The sequence below is a fragment of the Carya illinoinensis genome, chromosome 1 (genome assembly GCF_018687715.1).
Source record: "Carya illinoinensis cultivar Pawnee chromosome 1, C.illinoinensisPawnee_v1, whole genome shotgun sequence".
NCBI classification, from domain to species: Eukaryota; Viridiplantae; Streptophyta; class Magnoliopsida; order Fagales; family Juglandaceae; genus Carya; species Carya illinoinensis.
The window spans coordinates 7,487,030-7,507,214 of NC_056752.1; the positions used below are offsets into that span (position 1 = coordinate 7,487,030).

The 20,185-nt window shown below is 36.8% G+C and overlaps 1 protein-coding gene and 1 long non-coding RNA gene across 2 annotated transcripts; one reads left to right on the top strand and one right to left on the bottom strand.

Moving 5' to 3' along the window:
• The first annotated feature begins 5,808 nt into the window (after window positions 1-5,808).
• LOC122308717 (bet1-like protein At4g14600) lies at window positions 5,809-13,342 on the top strand. Its single transcript, XM_043121932.1, has 4 exons — window positions 5,809-5,989; window positions 6,112-6,235; window positions 12,535-12,591; window positions 12,907-13,342. The coding sequence occupies exons 1-4, from the start codon at window positions 5,967-5,969 to the stop codon at window positions 13,066-13,068; spliced, it is 366 nt and encodes a 121-aa protein (XP_042977866.1). The 5' UTR covers window positions 5,809-5,966; the 3' UTR covers window positions 13,069-13,342.
• An 837-nt stretch (window positions 13,343-14,179) lies between these two features.
• LOC122308730 lies at window positions 14,180-15,035 on the bottom strand. Its single transcript, XR_006242212.1, has 2 exons — window positions 14,781-15,035; window positions 14,180-14,523 (listed from the first exon to the last, which is right to left on the bottom strand). It is a non-coding gene; the product is annotated as an uncharacterized LOC122308730 (long non-coding RNA).
• Window positions 15,036-20,185: the final 5,150 nt, after the last annotated feature.

A 20,185-nucleotide genomic window follows, 5' to 3' on the forward strand; every position in this document is an offset into this window, starting at 1 on the left:
AGTCTTGGGTTGGTCTTCTGTTGGTGATATTGTTGTAGTTGTTGGGCAAAAAGTTACCATGGAAAGGGAGGCTTCATTTGGTAAGTGCTCTAATTTTGTGAATTTAGCTGTTGGTGTTTGGTTATTGTTAATACTCTCCCACAAACTGCACCAAAGGACGAGACCAAGTTTGATGTGAAGATTAGAAAGTGTAGAACGACCAAGTGGTGTGGTAAGAAGATTAGAAAGTTGCAGAGATGCTAGGACATGGCAAGTACGAAGTAGACCAAAAGCGACATGGTCACCTATGTAGTAGCCATCGATCTTTATATATTTTGCTTCAAGCATGAAAAACAGGGTTAACTGTCATGTAAACAACACTGAGATTATCGTAAAGTAGCAATGGAGAGTTCAGTAGCTTGACGCCCAGGTCACGAAGAAGAAAAGAGATTCAGGTGAGCTCAGTTGTAATTTGAGTCATAACTCTATATTCAACTTCAGAGCTCAAGAAAGAGATAGTATGTTGCTTTTTGCCATAGCAGGAAATGCAATTGCTACTGTGAAATACGCAGTACTTAGTGGTGGAATGCTGAGTGAGAGAGCATCCAGCCCAACATGCATATAAAAGGGCATAAAGATCAAATGTAGAATTAGAGCTAAAATGAAGACCAAGTTCAATAGTACATTTTAAGAATGTGTTTGACTTTTTAAGAATGGGGTATGTAAATAATTGATATTTTGCTTTTACATTTTAAATCTATAACTTTTATAGGAAATTAAATTATGTTTTCATAAGTAGGTAATAATATGTGATGTCAACCTCTCTCTAGTGTCTATTACCCCTAGGGGTGTATAGAAAACTGAAAAACCAATCGCTATCAAAGCGAACCAACCGGCCAAAACCAAGGGTGAACCGGTCAACACACGGTGATGGGGTTTCGATTTGAGTGCTAACCATTGCATGTGATGGGGTTTCGATTTGAGTGCTTGGGTTGGTCTTCTGTTGGTGATATTGTTGTAGTTGTTGGGCAAAAAGTTACCATGGAAAGGGAGGCTTCATTTGGTAAGTGCTCTAATTTTGTGAATTTAGCCGTTGGTGTTTGGTTATTGTTAATACTCTCCCGCAAACTGCACCAAGGGACGAGACCAAGTTTTATGTGAAGATTAGAAAGTGCAGAACGACCAAGTGGTGTGGTAAGAAGACTAGAAAGTTGCAGAGATGCTAAGACATGGCAAGTACGAAGTAGACCAAAAGCGACATGGTCACCTATGTAGTAGCCATCGATCTTTATATATTTTGCTTCAAGCATGAAAAACAGGGTTAACTGTCATGTAAACAACACTGAGATTATCGTAAAGTAGCAATGGAGAGTTCGGTAGCTTGACGCCCAGGTCACGAAGAAGAAAAGAGATTCAGGTGAGCTCAGCTGTAATTTGAGTCATAACTCTATATTCAACTTCAGAGCTCAAGAAAGAGATAGTATGTTGCTTTTTGCCATAGCAGGAAATGCAGTTGCTATTGTGAAATATGCAGTACTCAGTGGTGGAATGCTGAGTGAGAGAGCATCCAGCCCAACATGCATATAAAAGGGCATAAAGATCAAATGTAGAATTAGAGCTAAAATGAAGACCAAGTTCAATAATACCTTTTAAGAATGTGTTTGACCATTTAAAATGTGCTTATGTTTCTATAGGAGAGTGCATAGATTGGGAAACAAATTTAATACTATAGGATAGGTCCCCGGGGGGGGGGGGGTAGGAGTAAGATATTGGAGGGTACCAACTATATTGTGATAATGGGCTTGGTTAGGAAAAGGTGTTGCAAAGGTAATGCCTTTGGTCTTGGTTATCATGGGAGTACCCATGGACTTACAGTTGTCATTTGAGCACGTTCTACGTTCTAAAATTTTGAGGGCATATTTGGTTCAAGACAAGATAAGGCCATCAAGACTCAAGTTGATTTGAATACCCATAAAATATTAGAGGGGGCAAGATCTTTCATGGAAAATTGACTCCTAAGAGTCGAAATAAACTCATGAAGATAATTGAAAGAGGAACCAGTGAGTAAAATATCATCAACATACAATAGTAATATAAGATAACCTTGAGATGAATGATAAATAAATAGAGAGGAATTGGAAATGCTATCAATAAAGCCATAAGTAAGTAGGAAAATATTGAACTTGTCAAATCGAGCATGTGGCGCTTGTTTTAAACCATAGAGAGCTTTATTTAACTTGCAAATATGAGAAGAGTGAGTTGAGTGGATAAAACCTGGAGGTTGTTCCATGTAGATGGATTCATGGAAATCAGCATGAAGGAAGGCATTTTTGACATCCTACATCGATTGATCAGGGTAAGAGTGGTGACCATTTGGATCGTGCTCGGTCTGATACTTGGAAAAAAAGTTTTACGGTAGTCAATACCATCGATTTGGTGAAACCTTTTAGCAACTAAACTAGCCATCAAACAATCAAGACTGCCATCAGCGTTGAGTTTGATTTTAAAAACTCCATTTGCAACCAATAACAAACATGGAAGAATCACAAGAACAAGGGTCTATTTATTGTTCTCATACAAGGCTTGGAATTCATCAATCATGGCTTGGGACCAACCAAGATGATTAAGGGTGGAGTAGATGATTTTGGGCTCTTTGGGTATGGTTGTGAGATCATGATGGTTGGCATATTTTGGGTTGAGTTTGTAGATGCTGGCTTTGGAGTGGGCAACCATGGTGTGTTTGGTGGGCTCAGAAGGAGTTGTGGGCCTCTAGGAGGGGAGAGCAGGTGGTGGGGAAGGAATTTCTATGATATCAAGGTTGGGTAATGTAGTGGGGTTAGGATCATGGGTATAGATTGAGTAGGAGGGGGTAATCCATATGTCAATGATAGAAAGAGTATGCTCAGAGAGTTGGGGGTAGTTGAAGGTTCCCACACTGTTTATAAGGAAAGATAAGTTCATCAAAGACAACATGATCAGAAATATAAGTGCGACAAGTGGGAGTGTGATAGCAATTGTACTAGCAATGCCTATCACTGTAGCCTAAAAAAGCATACAGTAAGGTTTTGAGGACAAATTTATTTTGTTTGAAAGAAAATGGTGAAAAATATCTTGTGGTGGTTAATGAGAAGTAAACTAAGTTGTAGCAAATTCGCTGCCCCCATTAGTTTGAATTTTTTTTTTTTTTTTCATTGAATCGACAACATATTTTTCAAAAAGTAAAAAGGTAGAAAAAAAATCAAATTTTTTTATAGTCGAATGCATTTAGAAAAAGCATAAACTAGAAATGCATAGTAATAAAATTTGCCAACAGAAATAACAAGGTCAGGACCCCAAAAGTCATAATAAACCTTATCAAAGACAACATGAGTTAAACTAGAAAAGGGTAAAAAATGGAGTTTGCTAAGTTTGCCTAATTGGAAACTTTCACAAACAGAGTGAGTTTTATTAGAACCAATAGTTTGAATAAGTCCATTGGACTTTAGGACTTAAGATTATAGGTAAGAGGATGTCTTAAATGCTGGTGCCACACTTCTTCAAAGACAGTCCTGAAATGAGTGGAGAAGTGAGCTTCGTAAGGGGGGTATAAGGTGTAGAGATTAACCTTCTCTCATTTGGTCATCAGGATGCGGTTGATCTCCCATTCCTTAACAACAAAATCAACACTATATGTCATAGAGTTTTGCTATTTATCATCCCACATACCACACACAACACATATTTTTATATTTTTTTAATTTATTTTTAAAAAATTTGGTTTTATCCTTCTTAAAAAAAGTGAGTTCTTCTACTTATCATCTATATACCACATATTTGGTAAGAAAAAAAAGATTATGTGAGATGTGTGATGTGAAAACGATAGAATTTTTCTATGTAATAACCAAGCAAAGGCCCAATCCACCCCAAAGGCCCAACCTCCTTTCCCTCCTCTCCCCTATCTCCTACATAATGAAAGTAAATGTTTTGTTCTGCATATTGAATTATGTAAATGCTCATATTTATGTACTAGTATATGTTCTATATCTATTGAATTGTTGATAACTCATCAATTATCTCCACAATATTTTTCAGATAATTTAAATATTTTAGATAAGGATAAAAATTATGGAGTATGAATGAGATGATTTTAAACATAATGGATTAAGCATATAAGGTTTCTATGAGTATTTGTGAATTTTATTACATAAATTTGTTGTGTTCTAATGAATTTGTATTTCAGAGGTTAATTACATTGAGATGGTTGGTTTGAAACAATAATTTTTATATGGCATTGAGAATTTGGAGTTTATAAATATATTGTTGGCATGTGAGTTAAATGAGAGGAAGTAACTCTCCGACCATTCTGGGACCGAGGCGTCATATGGTAAGTGCTCTATTTTATTGAATTTAGTCATTTGTATTTGAGTAATGTTAATACACCATACTCGTGAATAGGGCTGTAAATGAACTAGTCTATTCGATAGCCTGCTTGATACTCATTCGATTAAACTCGAATCGAACTCGACTCGTGAAAAAGAAATCACGTTCGTGAAAGCAGATACCCGCTTGATTTGTAAATGACATATACCCGACAAAACTCGACTGGACTCGAGTAAGACTCGTTTAGACTCGCTCGTTTATGCTCGAATCGACTCAGCTAAGACTCGTTTAGACTCGTATCGACTCGATTAAAACTCATTCATATATTGATAAATATATACATACACCTATGCATGTATATATGTATTACCTAATAATATAAGCATACCACTTTTATAATTAAATATATAACATGTATTCTAATTACTTATGTCTATATAGTGAATATATTTTATAATTTGTATAATAATTAGTCGATAAAACTTAATAATTTCATATACTAGTATATAAGAACCATATATGAAATAGATATATGCTATAATATTAAGTGTATGTATTAATAATATATGTATGCATATAATATATTGTTATTTTGGATAAATATCAACTAGTTATATATTAATTATTTATAAGTTTTTTAAAATTTTATAATTTAATAGAGGTTCTACTTGTTAGTTGTATAAGTTCTTTTATTTATTTATTTAATTTATTAATTATTCAATTTTATTCTTAAAAAAAAAAACAATTCAAACTTGAGTTAAGAGTTTAGCTTATCGAGTCGAGTTTGAACAAAAAAAAAATCTCGAACTCGAGTATTTTGAGTCGAGCTAAGCTTAACAAGCTAAAAATTGGCTCAGCTCGGCTCGATTACAGCCCTATTCGTGAATGTCTTGAAAATACGCTCCTTTTCAATTGAAAGAAATTGGCTCTAGTTTTGACTCTCTTGAGTAGGTCATGGTGGTTAGGGGTGTAACTAGTCTAATTTTAGACAAATTTAGAAATCGAACTAGTATATATCAGTTTTAAAAATTTAAGAACCGAAACAGATCGGTTCATCACCGAAACTAACACTTTCATTTTTTCACAGTTTTGGTTCAATCCGGTCCATTTTTTTAATTTACCGTTTACACGTATGACACTACATAAGTTTAATATTATAATTTTTTCAACAATTAATTTAATTATTAGAGTTTAGTATTTATTATTAATTAGTATTTATTATTAATAATTAATAACTTATTACTGTGTAATTATACTAATATAGTATTAGTAGTGTCTAATTTATTATTGAGATTAATTTATCAAAAGTTTATATTAATAACTGAAAATTAATATTCATATTTAAGATTAAAATTTTTTTATTATGTAAATTAGTAATTTAACATATAATATAAAATTTTTTATATATAATATTAAAAATTAAAAATTTATATATATCAGATTGATTAAAACCGATTTTTCGATTTTTTTAACACACGGCGATTTTTCCAAACAAAAGAGGTTGAAACGATTACAGAGAAAAATGACTTGCACTTCATAGAACATTGAGGAATTCTCCTCTCCGGCGAAGACAAGTCCCGGATGACCCACGCTTCCCTTCTAGGATTAGCGGTTCCCACTCTCTTCCGATGGCAAATCCTTACCGATCAAGGTACCCAATTTACCTCTGAATTCTATTCTCCACAACTTCTTTCTTGGAGACCGATCATTCTGTATCTCAGTCTCTCATGCACGCCATATATTATTTGAATTTGGGGGTAATGTGTTGTGCAGCGATGGTCTTAGTGCGAGACAGGGCTCTAATTCTGATGAGATCCAACTGAGGATTGATCCTGTCCATGGAGACCTCGATGAGGAAATCTCGGGTCTTCATTCCCAAGTTAGACGCCTTAAAAGCGTACGTTTTCCAATTTCCTTCGCTGCTGGGATGCTAACTGTTGGGTTTGGAATTCATTATCTTACTTCAAAAGGAAAATTTTCCAATCTGAGCAATGGATTCATTTTAGTTTGGTGGCATAATTCATAGAATTGTACCTGAAATTTGTAGAAGAACTTATAATTTTCAAGGCATGTTTGGGACTTAATAAGGCAAGTATGAAATTGAAAACAGAAGGAGTATTTTGTTCTTAGTTTGTGAAGGTGTTTTCATTTGAGTTAGAGAATAATCATCTGCATCTTTAGCTAGTTTTTTTTTAATATAACAATAAAATGTGGATATTTGCTCATTTGTTTAATTTATAAGCACTTGAGCTCATATTGATAACTCCACTGTAGCATAGTCATCCAAGCAAGTGTTGCTGATGGTCACTTAATCAGTGGATGCAAATTTTGCTTTCGTATGGTCATCAATGTTTGCCTTTTTTTTTTTTTTTTTTTGATAAGTAATAATCTTTCTTGAATATGAAGAAACTAGGCAATGCCCAAGTACACAGGGAGTATACAAAGTGAGACACCTAGTTACATTCTAGTGAGCTATAAGGAAAATAGAAACTCATGAACATTCCCGCCCTTTAGAACAATGGCTGAAAACCATTGAAACAGAGAAAAAACAAAAAAATTCCAGATTGCCCCCACTCCCCGCTCCTTATCATTAAAGCACCTCTCATTCCTTTCTGATCATAAATGCCACATTAAGCACAAGGGTATCATCCACCACACTGCTGCCAATTGAGCACTGTTGTGAGATCTATTCCAGCATGCAAGTACCTCCACCACACTCCTAGGCATAACCCAGCTTAGCCCATCTCTACTAAAGATTCTGGCCCACAACTCCCCAGCCACCTCAGAATGTAAAAGCAGGTGATCTATCGATTCCCCACTCTTTTTGCACATATAGCACCACTTCATTACAACCAGACCTCACTTTCTAAGGTTATCAATTGTTAAAATCTTCCCATGAGCGGCTGTATAAAGAAAGCAACTTTAGAGGGTTCTAACACCTTCCATATACTCTTCCACAGAAAGAAAGTAGACTGTTGTATTGTTAAGGCCTTATAAAAGGATTTAACAGTAAACTTTTTATTCCCCGTGTGAGTCCACAACATACGGTCACCCCCATTGATGCCTAGATTTACTGAATACAAATAACTGTAGAAATCTACCAGCTCTTAAAGTTCCCAATCCTGAGCATTTCTTGTAAAAGTGATATTCCAAGTTACCGTCCCATTGGCACGACATAATATTTCTGAAATGGATGCTTGCTGGTTTCCAGCCAAGTTAAATACTGCTGGAAATATAGTACAAAGAGAACTCTCCCCACTCCATGAATCTAACCAAAAGCGGATTCGTGCTCCATCACCCACCTCAAACTTTAGATGTTTTTCAAAAGCATCCCATCCCTTTCTTATGAACTTCCACAGGCTTACTCCATAGGACCCCCTACCCTCTAAAGAACACCATTCCCCCCACGCACAACCATACTTTTGATCAATGACCTCCCTCCACAACGAGTTTCCTTCCAATTGGTATCTCCACAACCACTTTCCTAATAATGCCTTGTTAAACACACTCAAATTCCGCACCCCTAACCCCCCATTCGCAATCGGCCAGGTCACCCTTTGCCAACTCACAAGGTGAAATTTGAATTCCTACCCCATGCCCCCCCACAGAAAAGCTCTGAACAACTTCTCTATCCGGTTTGCCACCTTTCCCGGTAAAGGGAATAGAGAAAGATAGTAGGTGGGGAGATTGGACAGTGTGCTTTAAGGTGCCCCCAAGGGAAGTCCCAAGTATTTAATAGAGAGGGATGCAATTTTACAACCCAATAGCTCTGCTAAAGAGGCTATATTGCTCACGTCCCCCACCAGGACCAACTCCAACTTCTCCAAGTTCACCTTGAGCCCCGATATAGCTTTAAAACACAACAACAATGCCCTTAGGGTTCGAATTTGGCCACTAGCTGCATCACAAAGAATGAGGGTATCATCCGCAAAAAGTAAATGAGAAATGGTGCTAACATTATTGTTGCTTCCCACTGAGAAACCAGCGAGAAAGCCCCCCCTTATGGCAGCCACCATGTGACTCAAAGCCTCCATCACAGTAACAAACAGGAAAGGGGATGGTGGGTCTCCTTGCCTTAACTCCCTAGAAGACTGGAAAAAGCCACATGATCTTCCATTCAATAGAACTGAAAACCGAGCTGTTGATACACAATGCTTGATCCATTCACATCACTTATCTCCAAAACCACATCTTCTAAGCATATAGAAAAGAAATCCTAGCTTACATGGTTGTAAGCTCTTTCCATATCTAGTTTGCAAAGGACCCCCAGAATGCTTTCTCTTAGCCGACTGTCCAGATATTCATTTGCTATCAAGACTGAGTCTAAAATTTGCCGACCCCAAATGAAAGCATTTTGAGGTTTGGATATGAGCCTATCCATCACCACGCTCATACGCTTAGCTAACAGCTTAGCGATGATTTTGTAAATCCCACCTACCAAACTGATAGGCCGGAAATCTTTCAAGTCATTGGCGCCTGCCATCTTCGGAATGAGAGCAATGAATGTAGTGTTTAGTGACTTTTCAAACTTATGACTAGTATGAAAATCATGAAAAATCTTCATTACTTTCTCCTTTACTATATCCCAACATTCTTGAAAGAAAGCCATGGAATAACCATCTGGTCCAGGGGCTTTGTCTTTACACATACCTTTCACCACAACATGCACCTCCTCTTCCTCAAATGGCCTCTCCAACCATCCTGCTACCTCCAAACCCAGTTGTTCAAAACTTAAGCCATCAAGTTTGGGGCGCCAATCTACTTTTTCAATAAGGAGTTCCTCATAATACTGCACTATATGGTCTTGAATTTCTTCAGTTGAATGCAACACCTGTGAGTCGAAATGGATGACTTCAATAACGTTGTTGCGCCTATGTGAATTGGCCACCTTGTGAAAGAACTTGGTGCACTTGTCCCCCTCCTTCAACCAAAGCGCTCTAGATTTTTGCCTCCAAGATATCTCTTCCATTAACAAAGCTTTCTCAATTTCAGTCACAACCACATTCTTCCTTGACATAGAAGCCTCATTAACATTCCCTTCCTACAAAGCATGCAACTCTTCCCATAGCATATTTTTCTGCACTTCTGTATGTCTAAATACTTCTATATTCCACTTTTTTACATCAGTCTTAAGTGCTTTAAGTTTACCCGCCACAATGAAGCTAGGAGTACCATCAAAAGAGTAGCCGTCCCACCAAGCCCTTACCTTCTCCACAAATCCTTCAGCTTCCAGCCACATATTCTCAAATTTGAATGAATGCCTACCCCCTTGGATGCTACCACAATCAAGCAAAATTGGGAAGTGATCAGAACACACCCGTGGCAACCTTTTTTGGCATAGATCCGGGACACGCATCTCCCAAGAAGAAGAGACTAATAATCTATCCAATCGGGACCCCCCTCGACTGTTGGACCAAGTATAGGCCCCCTTTGCAATGGCAAGTTCACAAGATTCAAATAAAAAATCAGCTCTGAAAAAGCTTCCATTGCGCCTGTCGACGTGGATGCCCCCTCCCTTTCACTAGAGAACCTAACTACATTAAAATCTCCACAAAAGACCCAAGGTAAGTCCCAAACAACATGTAAACCCGCCATTTCCTCCCACAACAAGCTTTTCTCTCTATCCGCATTGGGCCCATACATGTTCGCTAGAGCCCACGTCCACCCATCCTGTATATTCTTAAAAGATACTGCCACTGAAAACTTCCCAATACATTCCTCTACCAGCTCCACCACTCGCTTATCCCACAATACCAACACACCTCCCAAAGCCCCTGATGAAGTTAAGTAACACCACCCTACAAAGGAGCAGCTCCACAAGCTACGAATTATGTGTCTATCAATACTACACATCTTGGTCTCTTGAAGGCAAACAATGTCTACCTTCCAAATACAGAAAAGAGATCTACTATGAAGGTGCTTATTCACATCGTTGATCCTCCTTACATTCCACGAAATGATTTTAGGCATTAATATAAGGCGCTGACCCCCTTCCCTTCACCTTCTCCCTCCCCACATTTCCTTCCTTATTATCATAGTAAATAGAACTCTTGAGGCATTTCAACTCCCGGTCTTGTTTCACAACTGATTTCAGAACTGTAGTTCTCCCTACCTCTATTGCAACTAGAAGAGCCTTGAACTGATCTTCAAACCCAGGACACAAAATCCCCACACATTCATGAAGTTTCTCAACTTCTTTTAGCACCCAGTCTGAGGAAAATTTGAACACTGGCTTTGGAGATAGAGTACGTAGCGGGATAGGGCTATCCATATCTCCCTCAGCCCCGCTAGTCACAATATCCCTCAACTCAGCCTCTTCTATGCCTTCTGCTAATGTCCCAGTGTCCCTCTTTGGCCCCCCTTCTAATTCCAGCAACCACATCTCCTTATTACTGTCCCCCTCCACTTCAGACTTATTCACCTCCCCTTCCTCTAACTCAAACTCCCTTTCCCGTGCTTCAGAAATATCCTCAGATGCTTCCCGTGCTTTGAAGATGACCATCGGCGTCATCTGGGCATGTGTCGGCGACCCGTGCCTTTAAAATGAGGAATTTTTATTTTTTTTAAATGCTGATTAGCAGAAGCTGTTGATACTAGCACTAAAAAGTTCTTGTTTTATTGCTTAGACTTAGTTAAGCTTGTAAATTGTTTCCATAATGCCATCAAGACACATGTTTGTGGAATTGGTAACTTAAAATACTGGTGCTTGAATATGGGTAGTCCAGTGCTGAATGTTCAAAATTTGTCATTCTGTTGAATCTTGAATTTCCATAGCTTGATTCTACTTCTCAGCTACATTTGTTGTTTTTTGATGGTGGAGATCCTAGTTCACCATTCTTCTAGTTGCTTTCAGAACTTTTGTTAGTGTTTTGCCAAACAATGCGGCCATGCCCGAAGTACAGTTTTAGCTAACTGAGCATTCCTTTTTTTTGATAAGTAAAACTAACTGAGCATTCCTAGCAGCATATTATGATAAATATTTTCCGTAGTTCTGCTTTATAGTTTGGCTTACTCTGTCCTCTTTGGACAGTATTCCTTATGCTTCCAATATTTTTCTGAAACTCACACACTTCACAAAACCCCATTACCACTTACAGGCTTTAAACCAAGCAGTGACCTACAATTCCACAGCACCTTTGAATTTTACAAATTTCTCTGTGTCTGAAAATTTCATGTTTTTTTGTTGCCCAAGGACACCCTAAAGGAAAGTAATACCATAGCCTGAGTTTTTAAGGTATCTTGGTGATAGGTACAATGGTCTTTTTTTTTTATTGGAACTGGGTGTCTGGAACAAAGTCTTGTCTAATATGCTCTTAGCAAGGAGTTTCTTGCAAGTGTATCTCGGATAATTCAAGATGATATTACCCAAGTCTGATGACCACTAGAAATTGTTTGCACCCAATCATCCAAACCTTAAGACTTGGAGGGAGCATACCACCAAGACCAAGGATCTTATCACTTGAGCCAACCCCTAGGGGTTAGGTACAATGGTCTTTTAACAACAGCATTATTGATTGATCAAATTATAGGTAAAGAAGTTAATTAATCTTATACATCAATCGTGATTATTATCTGCATGTCACCTCCTGTTTTGAACTGATTGTCCAGAAATATTTTGATCACAAAAAGCATCTTTTTCTACCTTTTTATTTTATTTATTTATTTTTATAAGTAACAAGCAGCATCTTTTTCGACTATTAAGTTGGTATTCTACTACCATCTCTCCTCATCATTTAATCTCGTCTGTTAAATCACAATTGTGTCATTAGTTGAGGCTGTTGCATTATGTCTTATCAATGTTGTTATTTCTTTTAGCGCTAGAACTTTGCCCTGATAATTTAATGATAGGTATTGTTTTGTCTTGCATTTGGCTTACATAAGTCCTGCAATTGTATGTCTCGAAGAATTCATGTTCTTGTTACTTCTGGTAAAGGGGTTTCGTTCTAGAATGGCTATTTGGGAAACTGCAATTGGTTTCTTAATTAACCTGTGCTCTATCCGCTGACTCACATATTGCCCTCTTGCTGATTGATTAAAGCCACCTCCCTATTATGGGGAGTTCAAGAGATTCACTCCTATCAACCCTGTAGGGTCAAAACTTGTGTTCTTAGAATATAAAAATATATATTCCTACCTTTTTGTTTGGGAATTTTACTAAACTTTCAAATTTCAATTCCAAAATTCCAATTCATGCAGGTGGCTCAAGAGATTGAAGCAGAAACGAGAATTCAGAATGATATCCTCTCTGATTTGGTAAATTTAAAGCTTGAACCTTATATTTTGTTAAAATCTAATGTCCTGAGGACGCCTAGTGTCTTAGTGTGCCGTGATTGAGATCATTGTTTGATGCTTCTTTTCTGATTTGCCTTGTGGATGCATGACCCTTCTTTGTGCCAATACTTAATTTTTGTTAATGAAACACACACCTGCATGCATGTGCACATGTGCGGGCACACACGCACACAAAAACCATATGAAGTCCTGGCATTCTTCTTAAAGTATCTACTTTTTTGGTGAAGGGATGAACGTATTGCATCATGACAAATTGCTGCTTCTGATTTTCAACAGCAATTGGCAATGAGTCAAGCTGGGGCAGGGGTGAGAAATGGCATGCGGAGGTTGAATAGAACGATTACCCAGGAGCGCTCAAATCATATCTTGCAAGTGATTATTTTTGGACTTGTTTGTTTCAGTGTAGTCTACTTCTGGTCCAAGCTAGTAAGAAGATGAGGACCTAAATTACTCCGAAAGAAAGGCTCTGCTACTCGAGAATCAAAAAGTGTCGATCTGTGGCCATCATGTGTGTCCAGGTGCTATGAAACAGGTTGCATCGTAAAACTAGTTTTATGGCTGCAGTTGTGAAGGTTACCTATGTATGAAAGGTTTTCTATCCTCCCCCCTCCCCATGTTGCAGCACATACTTGCTTACTGATTTTCCAACATGCGCGAATTAACAATGTTATTGCTTTGAGATTTATCAACTTAAAATGGTTAGCCTTGCCTCTGTTCACCTTTCTTAGAATTCGATTCTCTAGAGCAATCAACCCCTATCTTTGTATGAAAGAGTTCCATATAAGGAGGACCACATTTCGTGATCAGCAGGATCTGAATAGTGGGATGGGGGTGAGTGATCTCAAGCAACCATTATACCATTTGAACCCTAGTTTCAGAACTGAGATCATTTTCTCAATGAGAGCAGTTATTTACACTGTTACCAGCAGTTGCAGTTAGCTATCTGAAATTCGCAATAAGGACTTATGAGCAAGGAATAAGTCCAGTCATGTCAGTAGTCTATTGCCGGTTAAAGTCCCTTTGTTTTATATTCCAAATTTGGGTGCCTGTATTGGTAGAGCAGAAGGGTATGATACATGGACTTCCTGCATGCCTTCGTTTCTGATTGCTGCCTGCATGACTAAGCTCACTTGACTGACTCAGATTATCAGATTACTCCCACCGAGAAATGCTCCCAGGCTTCGGCTTCTTTCACGGACAGGGAGAACATTTCCAATATGAGTTGTTGGTTCCAACCGGATTGGAATATATTGCAAGAAAAATGCTGTGGGCAAGCGGCTTGGGAAGTCGTTGCGTAGTCGGTGCCAATGTGATATAAATGAAACGGTTTGTTTCATACAAATTTGCATACGCACCGTTTTATCACTTGATTTCCATCTTCTTCCTTCTCCGTCTTCAGCCTCCTTCCCCCTTCCCCCTCTCTTTGATATTCCCATCCCCTTCTCCCTAGTAGATTACAAATGAAATTGAAGAAACAGTTGGAAAAAAAAAAAAAGGTTTCCCCACACAACCGTTATTTTCCTTGCATAAGGAAAAAATATCCCAAATAGAGGACTGAAGAGATTACAATTTTCTTCAACTTATATCTACATTAACAACTCCAATAATAGAAATTGCATAGAAATAGATCTAGTTGAGAAACCCAACAACAAAAAATAGATTCTGACGAACAAGAGTCGAGAAGCAGTTCTAAATCCAAGAAATAAAAAAGTCCTAGCTTTGCAAACATTTTCACTAAATGGAACAACAACACAAATTAAACACTCAGATTTACATCTAGGAAATAAAAAAATAAGCAAAAATTAAAAAAAAAAAAATTTCCACATAGTCGTTGTCTTCGTTTAGGCGATTCTCCTCATCTTTGCTTTCCCTTACTGTTGTTGTTGGAGTTTTCTACATTGAAAGGAGGGGCACAGTGAGGATATCATGCCGAGGGAAAGAGAAAAAGAAAAAGAGAATGAGAAACAATAGAAGAGATGGAGAAATTGGGGTGGGGAGAGAAAGAGACCATGTTGAGAAAGAGAATAAGAAAGGGAGACGAAAATGTAATGAGAGAGATATAGACTGGTTCGATAATGGAAAGAGAGAGAAGAGAGAGAGAGAGAGAGAGAGAGCAATGGAGAAGAAGAAGAAACAGTATGATGAAGTACCTGGAGTTGATCCTTGCTTCTACCGATGAGGGAACGAAGACACCCACCAACAAAGAAGACAACATCTACATTTCTCCTTCTATTTTGCTTGGGTTTTTTTTTTTTTTTTAATTTAATTTTTATAATAACTCGACTGACGTGGCATAATATATTAGACAACTACACGTCGATTGTATCTCCCGACTGTCCCTAGCAGAATTGATATTGTAAACGTTACACATGAGGAACGATATCTATAGGATATATTTTACAACATATTTCATAACAGTATTGTAAAATTGGATATTCTTATAAAATAATGTTATTTTTATAAGATAAACATTCTTTTAAAACATTTCATTGTTGTATAAAATGTTGCAACATAGACATTCGATTATGTTGCCCAGATGACTAACACAAGAGGGGGGGTGAATTGAGTTGTATTAAAAAAAATTAACAATTATAAATCAAATATATAATATAAAATATAAACAAAATATGAAATAACAATAAATATAAGGAGTAAGGGTAAGAGAGAAGCAAACTCAGTATGTTAACGAGGTTCGGCCCCACTGCCTACGTCCTCGCCTCAAGCTACCCCTTGAGGATTCCCAAATTCACTATTCAACCTCCTTCAGGTGGAGATAGAAACCTATTACACCTTTGAACAACACCGCTACAAAGGATCCGTGTAGAACACCCTCTACACTTGCAATCACCTTACACGTGGTGATTCAACTATTCCCTGTGTAGAATACTTTCTACACACACAAGGGTTATACACACCCTTTTTCTGATACAAAAGCTGATAGTGGGTAGGTTATCAGAAAACACTCCTCAACGAGTGAAATAAAAACAATACAGCTCAAGCTATATCTCTCAAAATGAATAAGGATTAAGGCTCAATGTTTAGAGAAGAGAGAATGAAAGCTTTGAATGAATGTTGTATGCTCTTGGTGTTGTGAATGTGAAACTCTCAAATGATCTATTTATAGGCATATGAGACTTCATATTCAAATTTAAAAAGATTCACATGTCAAAGACAACATCATTCACTTTTTCAAAAAATTCAAATAAAAGGTTCTTCTTTTTCAATTGTCAAAAACAACATCATTCACTTTTTCAAAGAATTCAAATAAAAGGTTCTTCTTTTTCAATTGTCAAAGATAACATCATTCACTTTTTCAAAAAAATCAAACCTAATCTTTTACTTTTGGCATATGACAAAATGAGCACACTTTCATTTTCAAAAAATTCAAACCTAATCTTTTACTTTTTGTATAAGTCTAAAAAAGCATCAATCACTTTTGAAAATATTCAAATAAAACATGCACATGTGAAAGATGACAATCAATCATCTTTAATATTTTCAAAGTTCAACCCTTTAATCAAGGCATGCACATGCAAAAGATGACAATCAATCATCTTTCAAAATTTTCAAATTTAATTTTCAAAAATATTCATGCACATGTGGAAAATGTATTTTAATGCTTTATGATAAAATATTAATTTTGAGCATTAATCCTAATTTCGAATTTTGAAGAGATTTACAACATTACTCTATAATTTTAATGTGAACTTGTTCCCTTCTTGCTCATGCTTGTTTCCTTGATGTGCTTGACTCCATTGTGTAGACAACTTGAGCTTGAGACTTCTTTATTCTTTGAATTCATTTGTTATCATCAAAATCCATGTGTAAATATATAATTACACAAAACTTGAAATCTTGGGTTCAACAATCTCCCCCTTTTTGATGATGACAAATACTTGATAGAACCTGAAACCTGTATTAATACTTAAGCTCCCCCTGAGAATGTGCGTTAGTTTTTCAAGCAAAAGTATAAATATAATTCCAAGCATATATAACAAGTTTAGCAATTTAAACAGTGTTAATGTTCTAGTCTAACACTTCTCCCCCTTTTGGCATCATTAAAAAGGATCCGCAACAAGAAAATGGACTGAAGAAAACGATGCGTTTAATAGTCACTGTAGATAGTTGAAAAATGGAGCCGTCCGTGACCCGACAAGTGCTGCAAAGCCTCGAGGCCTAACTCTATGAATTTAATACGGCTGAAGATTTAAACAATCGCCTGATGTTGTTGACAAACGGGATTGAAGGCTCCGAGTTTCTATAAAAAAATGATCATTTTCATTTATCGGATGCCAAAAAAATAATCACTTCTTGACCTGAGTTCTGTTTTTCCACAACGATAGAATGGCTGAGCAATTCTCTTCCACTAATGTTCCAGACTTGAATCAGGAACCCTTGACGCATCAATCATCAATCTTCTCTCCTGAGGCCGTCAATACCATGATAGGAGCAGTGAACCGTTTTTCTAGTAAGGCTGATTCTGAGATTATTGCAGAATCAAGAATGCTCAGTAATCAATATGCTGCCTCTGTTACGATCATGTCTCGAAGGTTAATGGCGAGGGTGAGTGAGATTGATCATCTTAACATGCAAATATCTGAGTTACGACAGAAGCTTGCTAATAAGGATAGTGAGAATAAAAGGCTAAAGCAAGAAAACCAAGAGTTGAAAAAATTTGCAGATTGGTATGCTCATGATCTGCAACCACGAATAGAAGAGCTGGAACGAGAAAGGGTTCAGATACAAAGTCAACATCGGCAGATAACAGCAGAGGTTCATCGTTTACTAGAAAAATAGGGACAATCTACTGTTAATCTCGCTGGCTTAGTAAGAAAACTTTTGACAATGTGTGTCCAGCATATCTTGTATTTCTTTTGACTAAATAAGATTTGAAGAGAAAATAGTTTGTCTTATTCTTTATGCTATCTCTATAAAATCAGTCCTGAAGTTCATCTAATCCGCATCAAGTTCTCATCTCATCTCTATAACTCGTTTTAAGCCTTCTATTCTTTTCTCAATGGCTCATTCTTCTAACATTTCTCTAGATCCATCCATGAGGCATTCTGCATCCCAACCTCCTGTTCTTTCTGCAGCTACCATTGGTGCCATGTTGCAGCAAGAAAATAATAATCTGACTAATAAGTCAGATTCTGATGCTATTTATGACTTGGTGAGTCTTGGGACTCGCTACTCTTCCTCTATTGTGGCTTTTTCTCAACGACTACAAGCCAAAAATCACGAAGTTGAAAAGCTCAAAGAACAAATTGTTGTACTTCAACAAATTGTTCAAGAGTCTCACACAAGGGAAGGAATCATTCGGCAGAAGAATAAACAGTTGAAATCTTTATTAGATTCTTCATTCCGCTTGCCGGTTCCCATGAATAAGAATGACATGATATTGTATGAAGAGAATGAGCGTCTCAAACATGAGGCTAAGAATCTCAAATTTATGTAAAAGTATTAAAAAAAAATCTATCTCTATTTTTATTGACTCAGGTCTATCTTTTAAGAGATATTCATAGCATGCATCATACCTATTTCTCTTCTGATCATACATAATCTATCTTCTGGTAAAGGTTTTGTGAAAATATCTGCTAACTGATCGTGTGTGTTTGTGAACTCTAACATTATATCACCTTTTTGCACATGATCTCGAAGAAAATGATACCTTATTTCAATATGCTTAGTTCTAGAATGTTGTATTGGGTTCTTTGAAAGATTTATAGCACTTGTATTATCACATTTGATTGGAATGTGATTATACATGAGTTTAAAATCTTCAAGTTGTTGCTTCAAGTAGAGAACTTGAGTACAACAACTACCCGCAGCAACATATTCTGCCTCAGCAGTAGATAGTGCAACAGAATTTTGTTTTTTACTAAACCAGGAAACTAATGCATGACCTAAGAAATGGCATGCTCCACTAGTGCTTTTTCGATCTATTTTACAGCCAGCATAATCTGCATCTGTGTAGCTGATTAAATCGAAAGATGTGTGCTTAGGGTACCATAACCCTAGGTTAATTGTACCACTAAGATATCTAAGAATGCGCTTAACTGCAATTAAATGTGATTCTTTTGGAGATGATTGAAAACGTGCACATAAGCACACACTAAACATAATATCTGGTCTACTGGCTGTTAAATATAATAAGCTACCAATCATACCTCGATATATCTTCGAGTCAACTGGCTTACCGGATTCATCTTTATCAAGTTTAGTTGATGGGCTCATTGGTGTTCCAATTTCCTTAGCATTTTCCATCCCAAACTTCTTCAGTAATTCCTTAATATATTTTGATTGATTGATGAATGTCCCACTTTTTGCTTGCTTAATTTGCAATCCGAGAAAGAATGTAAGTTCACCCATCATGCTCATCTCAAATTCTTCCTGCATAGTCTTAGCAAAAACTTGACACATATTTTCATTAGTAGCACCGAATATTATATCATCAACATAAATCTGAATCAAAAGAATATCATCATTTTCATATTTAATGAAAAGAGTTGTGTCGATTTTTTCTCTTGAAAAACCTTTTTCAATCAAGAAACCACTGAGTCTCTCGTACCAAGCTCTAGGAGCTTGTTTAAGTCCATATAGTGCTTTTGTGAGTTTGAAAACATGATTTGGGGAAATATGATTTTCAAAAGCTGGAGGTTGCTCAACATATACCTCTTCATTTATAAAACCATTTAAGAAAGCACTTTTAACATCCATTTGAAAAAGTTTGAAATCTTTATAACAAGCATATGCAAGTAGCATTCGAATAGCTTCTAATCTTGCGACAGGTGCATATGTCTCATCATAATCGATTCCTTCTTCTTGATTAAAACCTTGGGCTACAAGTCGAGCCTTATTTCTAGTAATGACTCCAGACTCATCTTTCTTGTTTCTAAAAACCCATTTTGTTCCAATAATAGTATAATTTTTGGGTCTAGGAACAAGTGTCCAAACATCATTTCTTTCAAATTGATTCAACTCTTCTTGCATAGCTAGAATCCAAGATTCATCAAGAAGTGCGTCATCAATATTTTTGGGTTCAATTTGAGATAGAAAAGCAGTATGATTACAAATATTTTTAAGAGATGATCGAGTACTTACACCTTGTGAAGGTTCTCCCAAAATTTGTTCCACTGGATGATCTTTCACAAATTTCCACTGTTTGGTTGCATCTTGTATTAAATTTTGATGATCTTTCCTGATGGCTCCATGTTGAACTTCCTCTATTGCTTTCTCTTTGTTGAGATTGAGACTTTCTATTCCCACGATCTTCCATTTCGAGTTGTCTCCAAATGTCACGTGTCCTTCTTCTTTAGATCTAAGATCAAAGAACTTAGTCTTGTCTCCCGTCATGTGTCTTGAACATCCACTATCTAAAAACCACTTATTTTTGCTTGTGGATGACTTCATGCATACCTATAAAAACAATTAAAATGATTTTTCTTGGTACCCAAGTTCTTTGGGTCCTTTATTTATTAGTATTAGAAGAAACAAGATTTTTAGGTACCCATATGGCCCTAATAGTCATTGTATGATTTCTTCTAATAGGACAAGT

Excerpts from the sequence above, each read along its gene's own strand:
- LOC122308717 (XM_043121932.1), top strand. The coding sequence starts at position 5,967 with ATGGCAAATCCTTACCGATCAAG. Across the intron at positions 5,990-6,111 it reads GCAAATCCTTACCGATCAAG|CGATGGTCTTAGTGCGAGAC; the intron begins GTACCCAATTTA and ends TGTGTTGTGCAG. Across the intron at positions 12,592-12,906 it reads ATGATATCCTCTCTGATTTG|CAATTGGCAATGAGTCAAGC; the intron begins GTAAATTTAAAG and ends GATTTTCAACAG.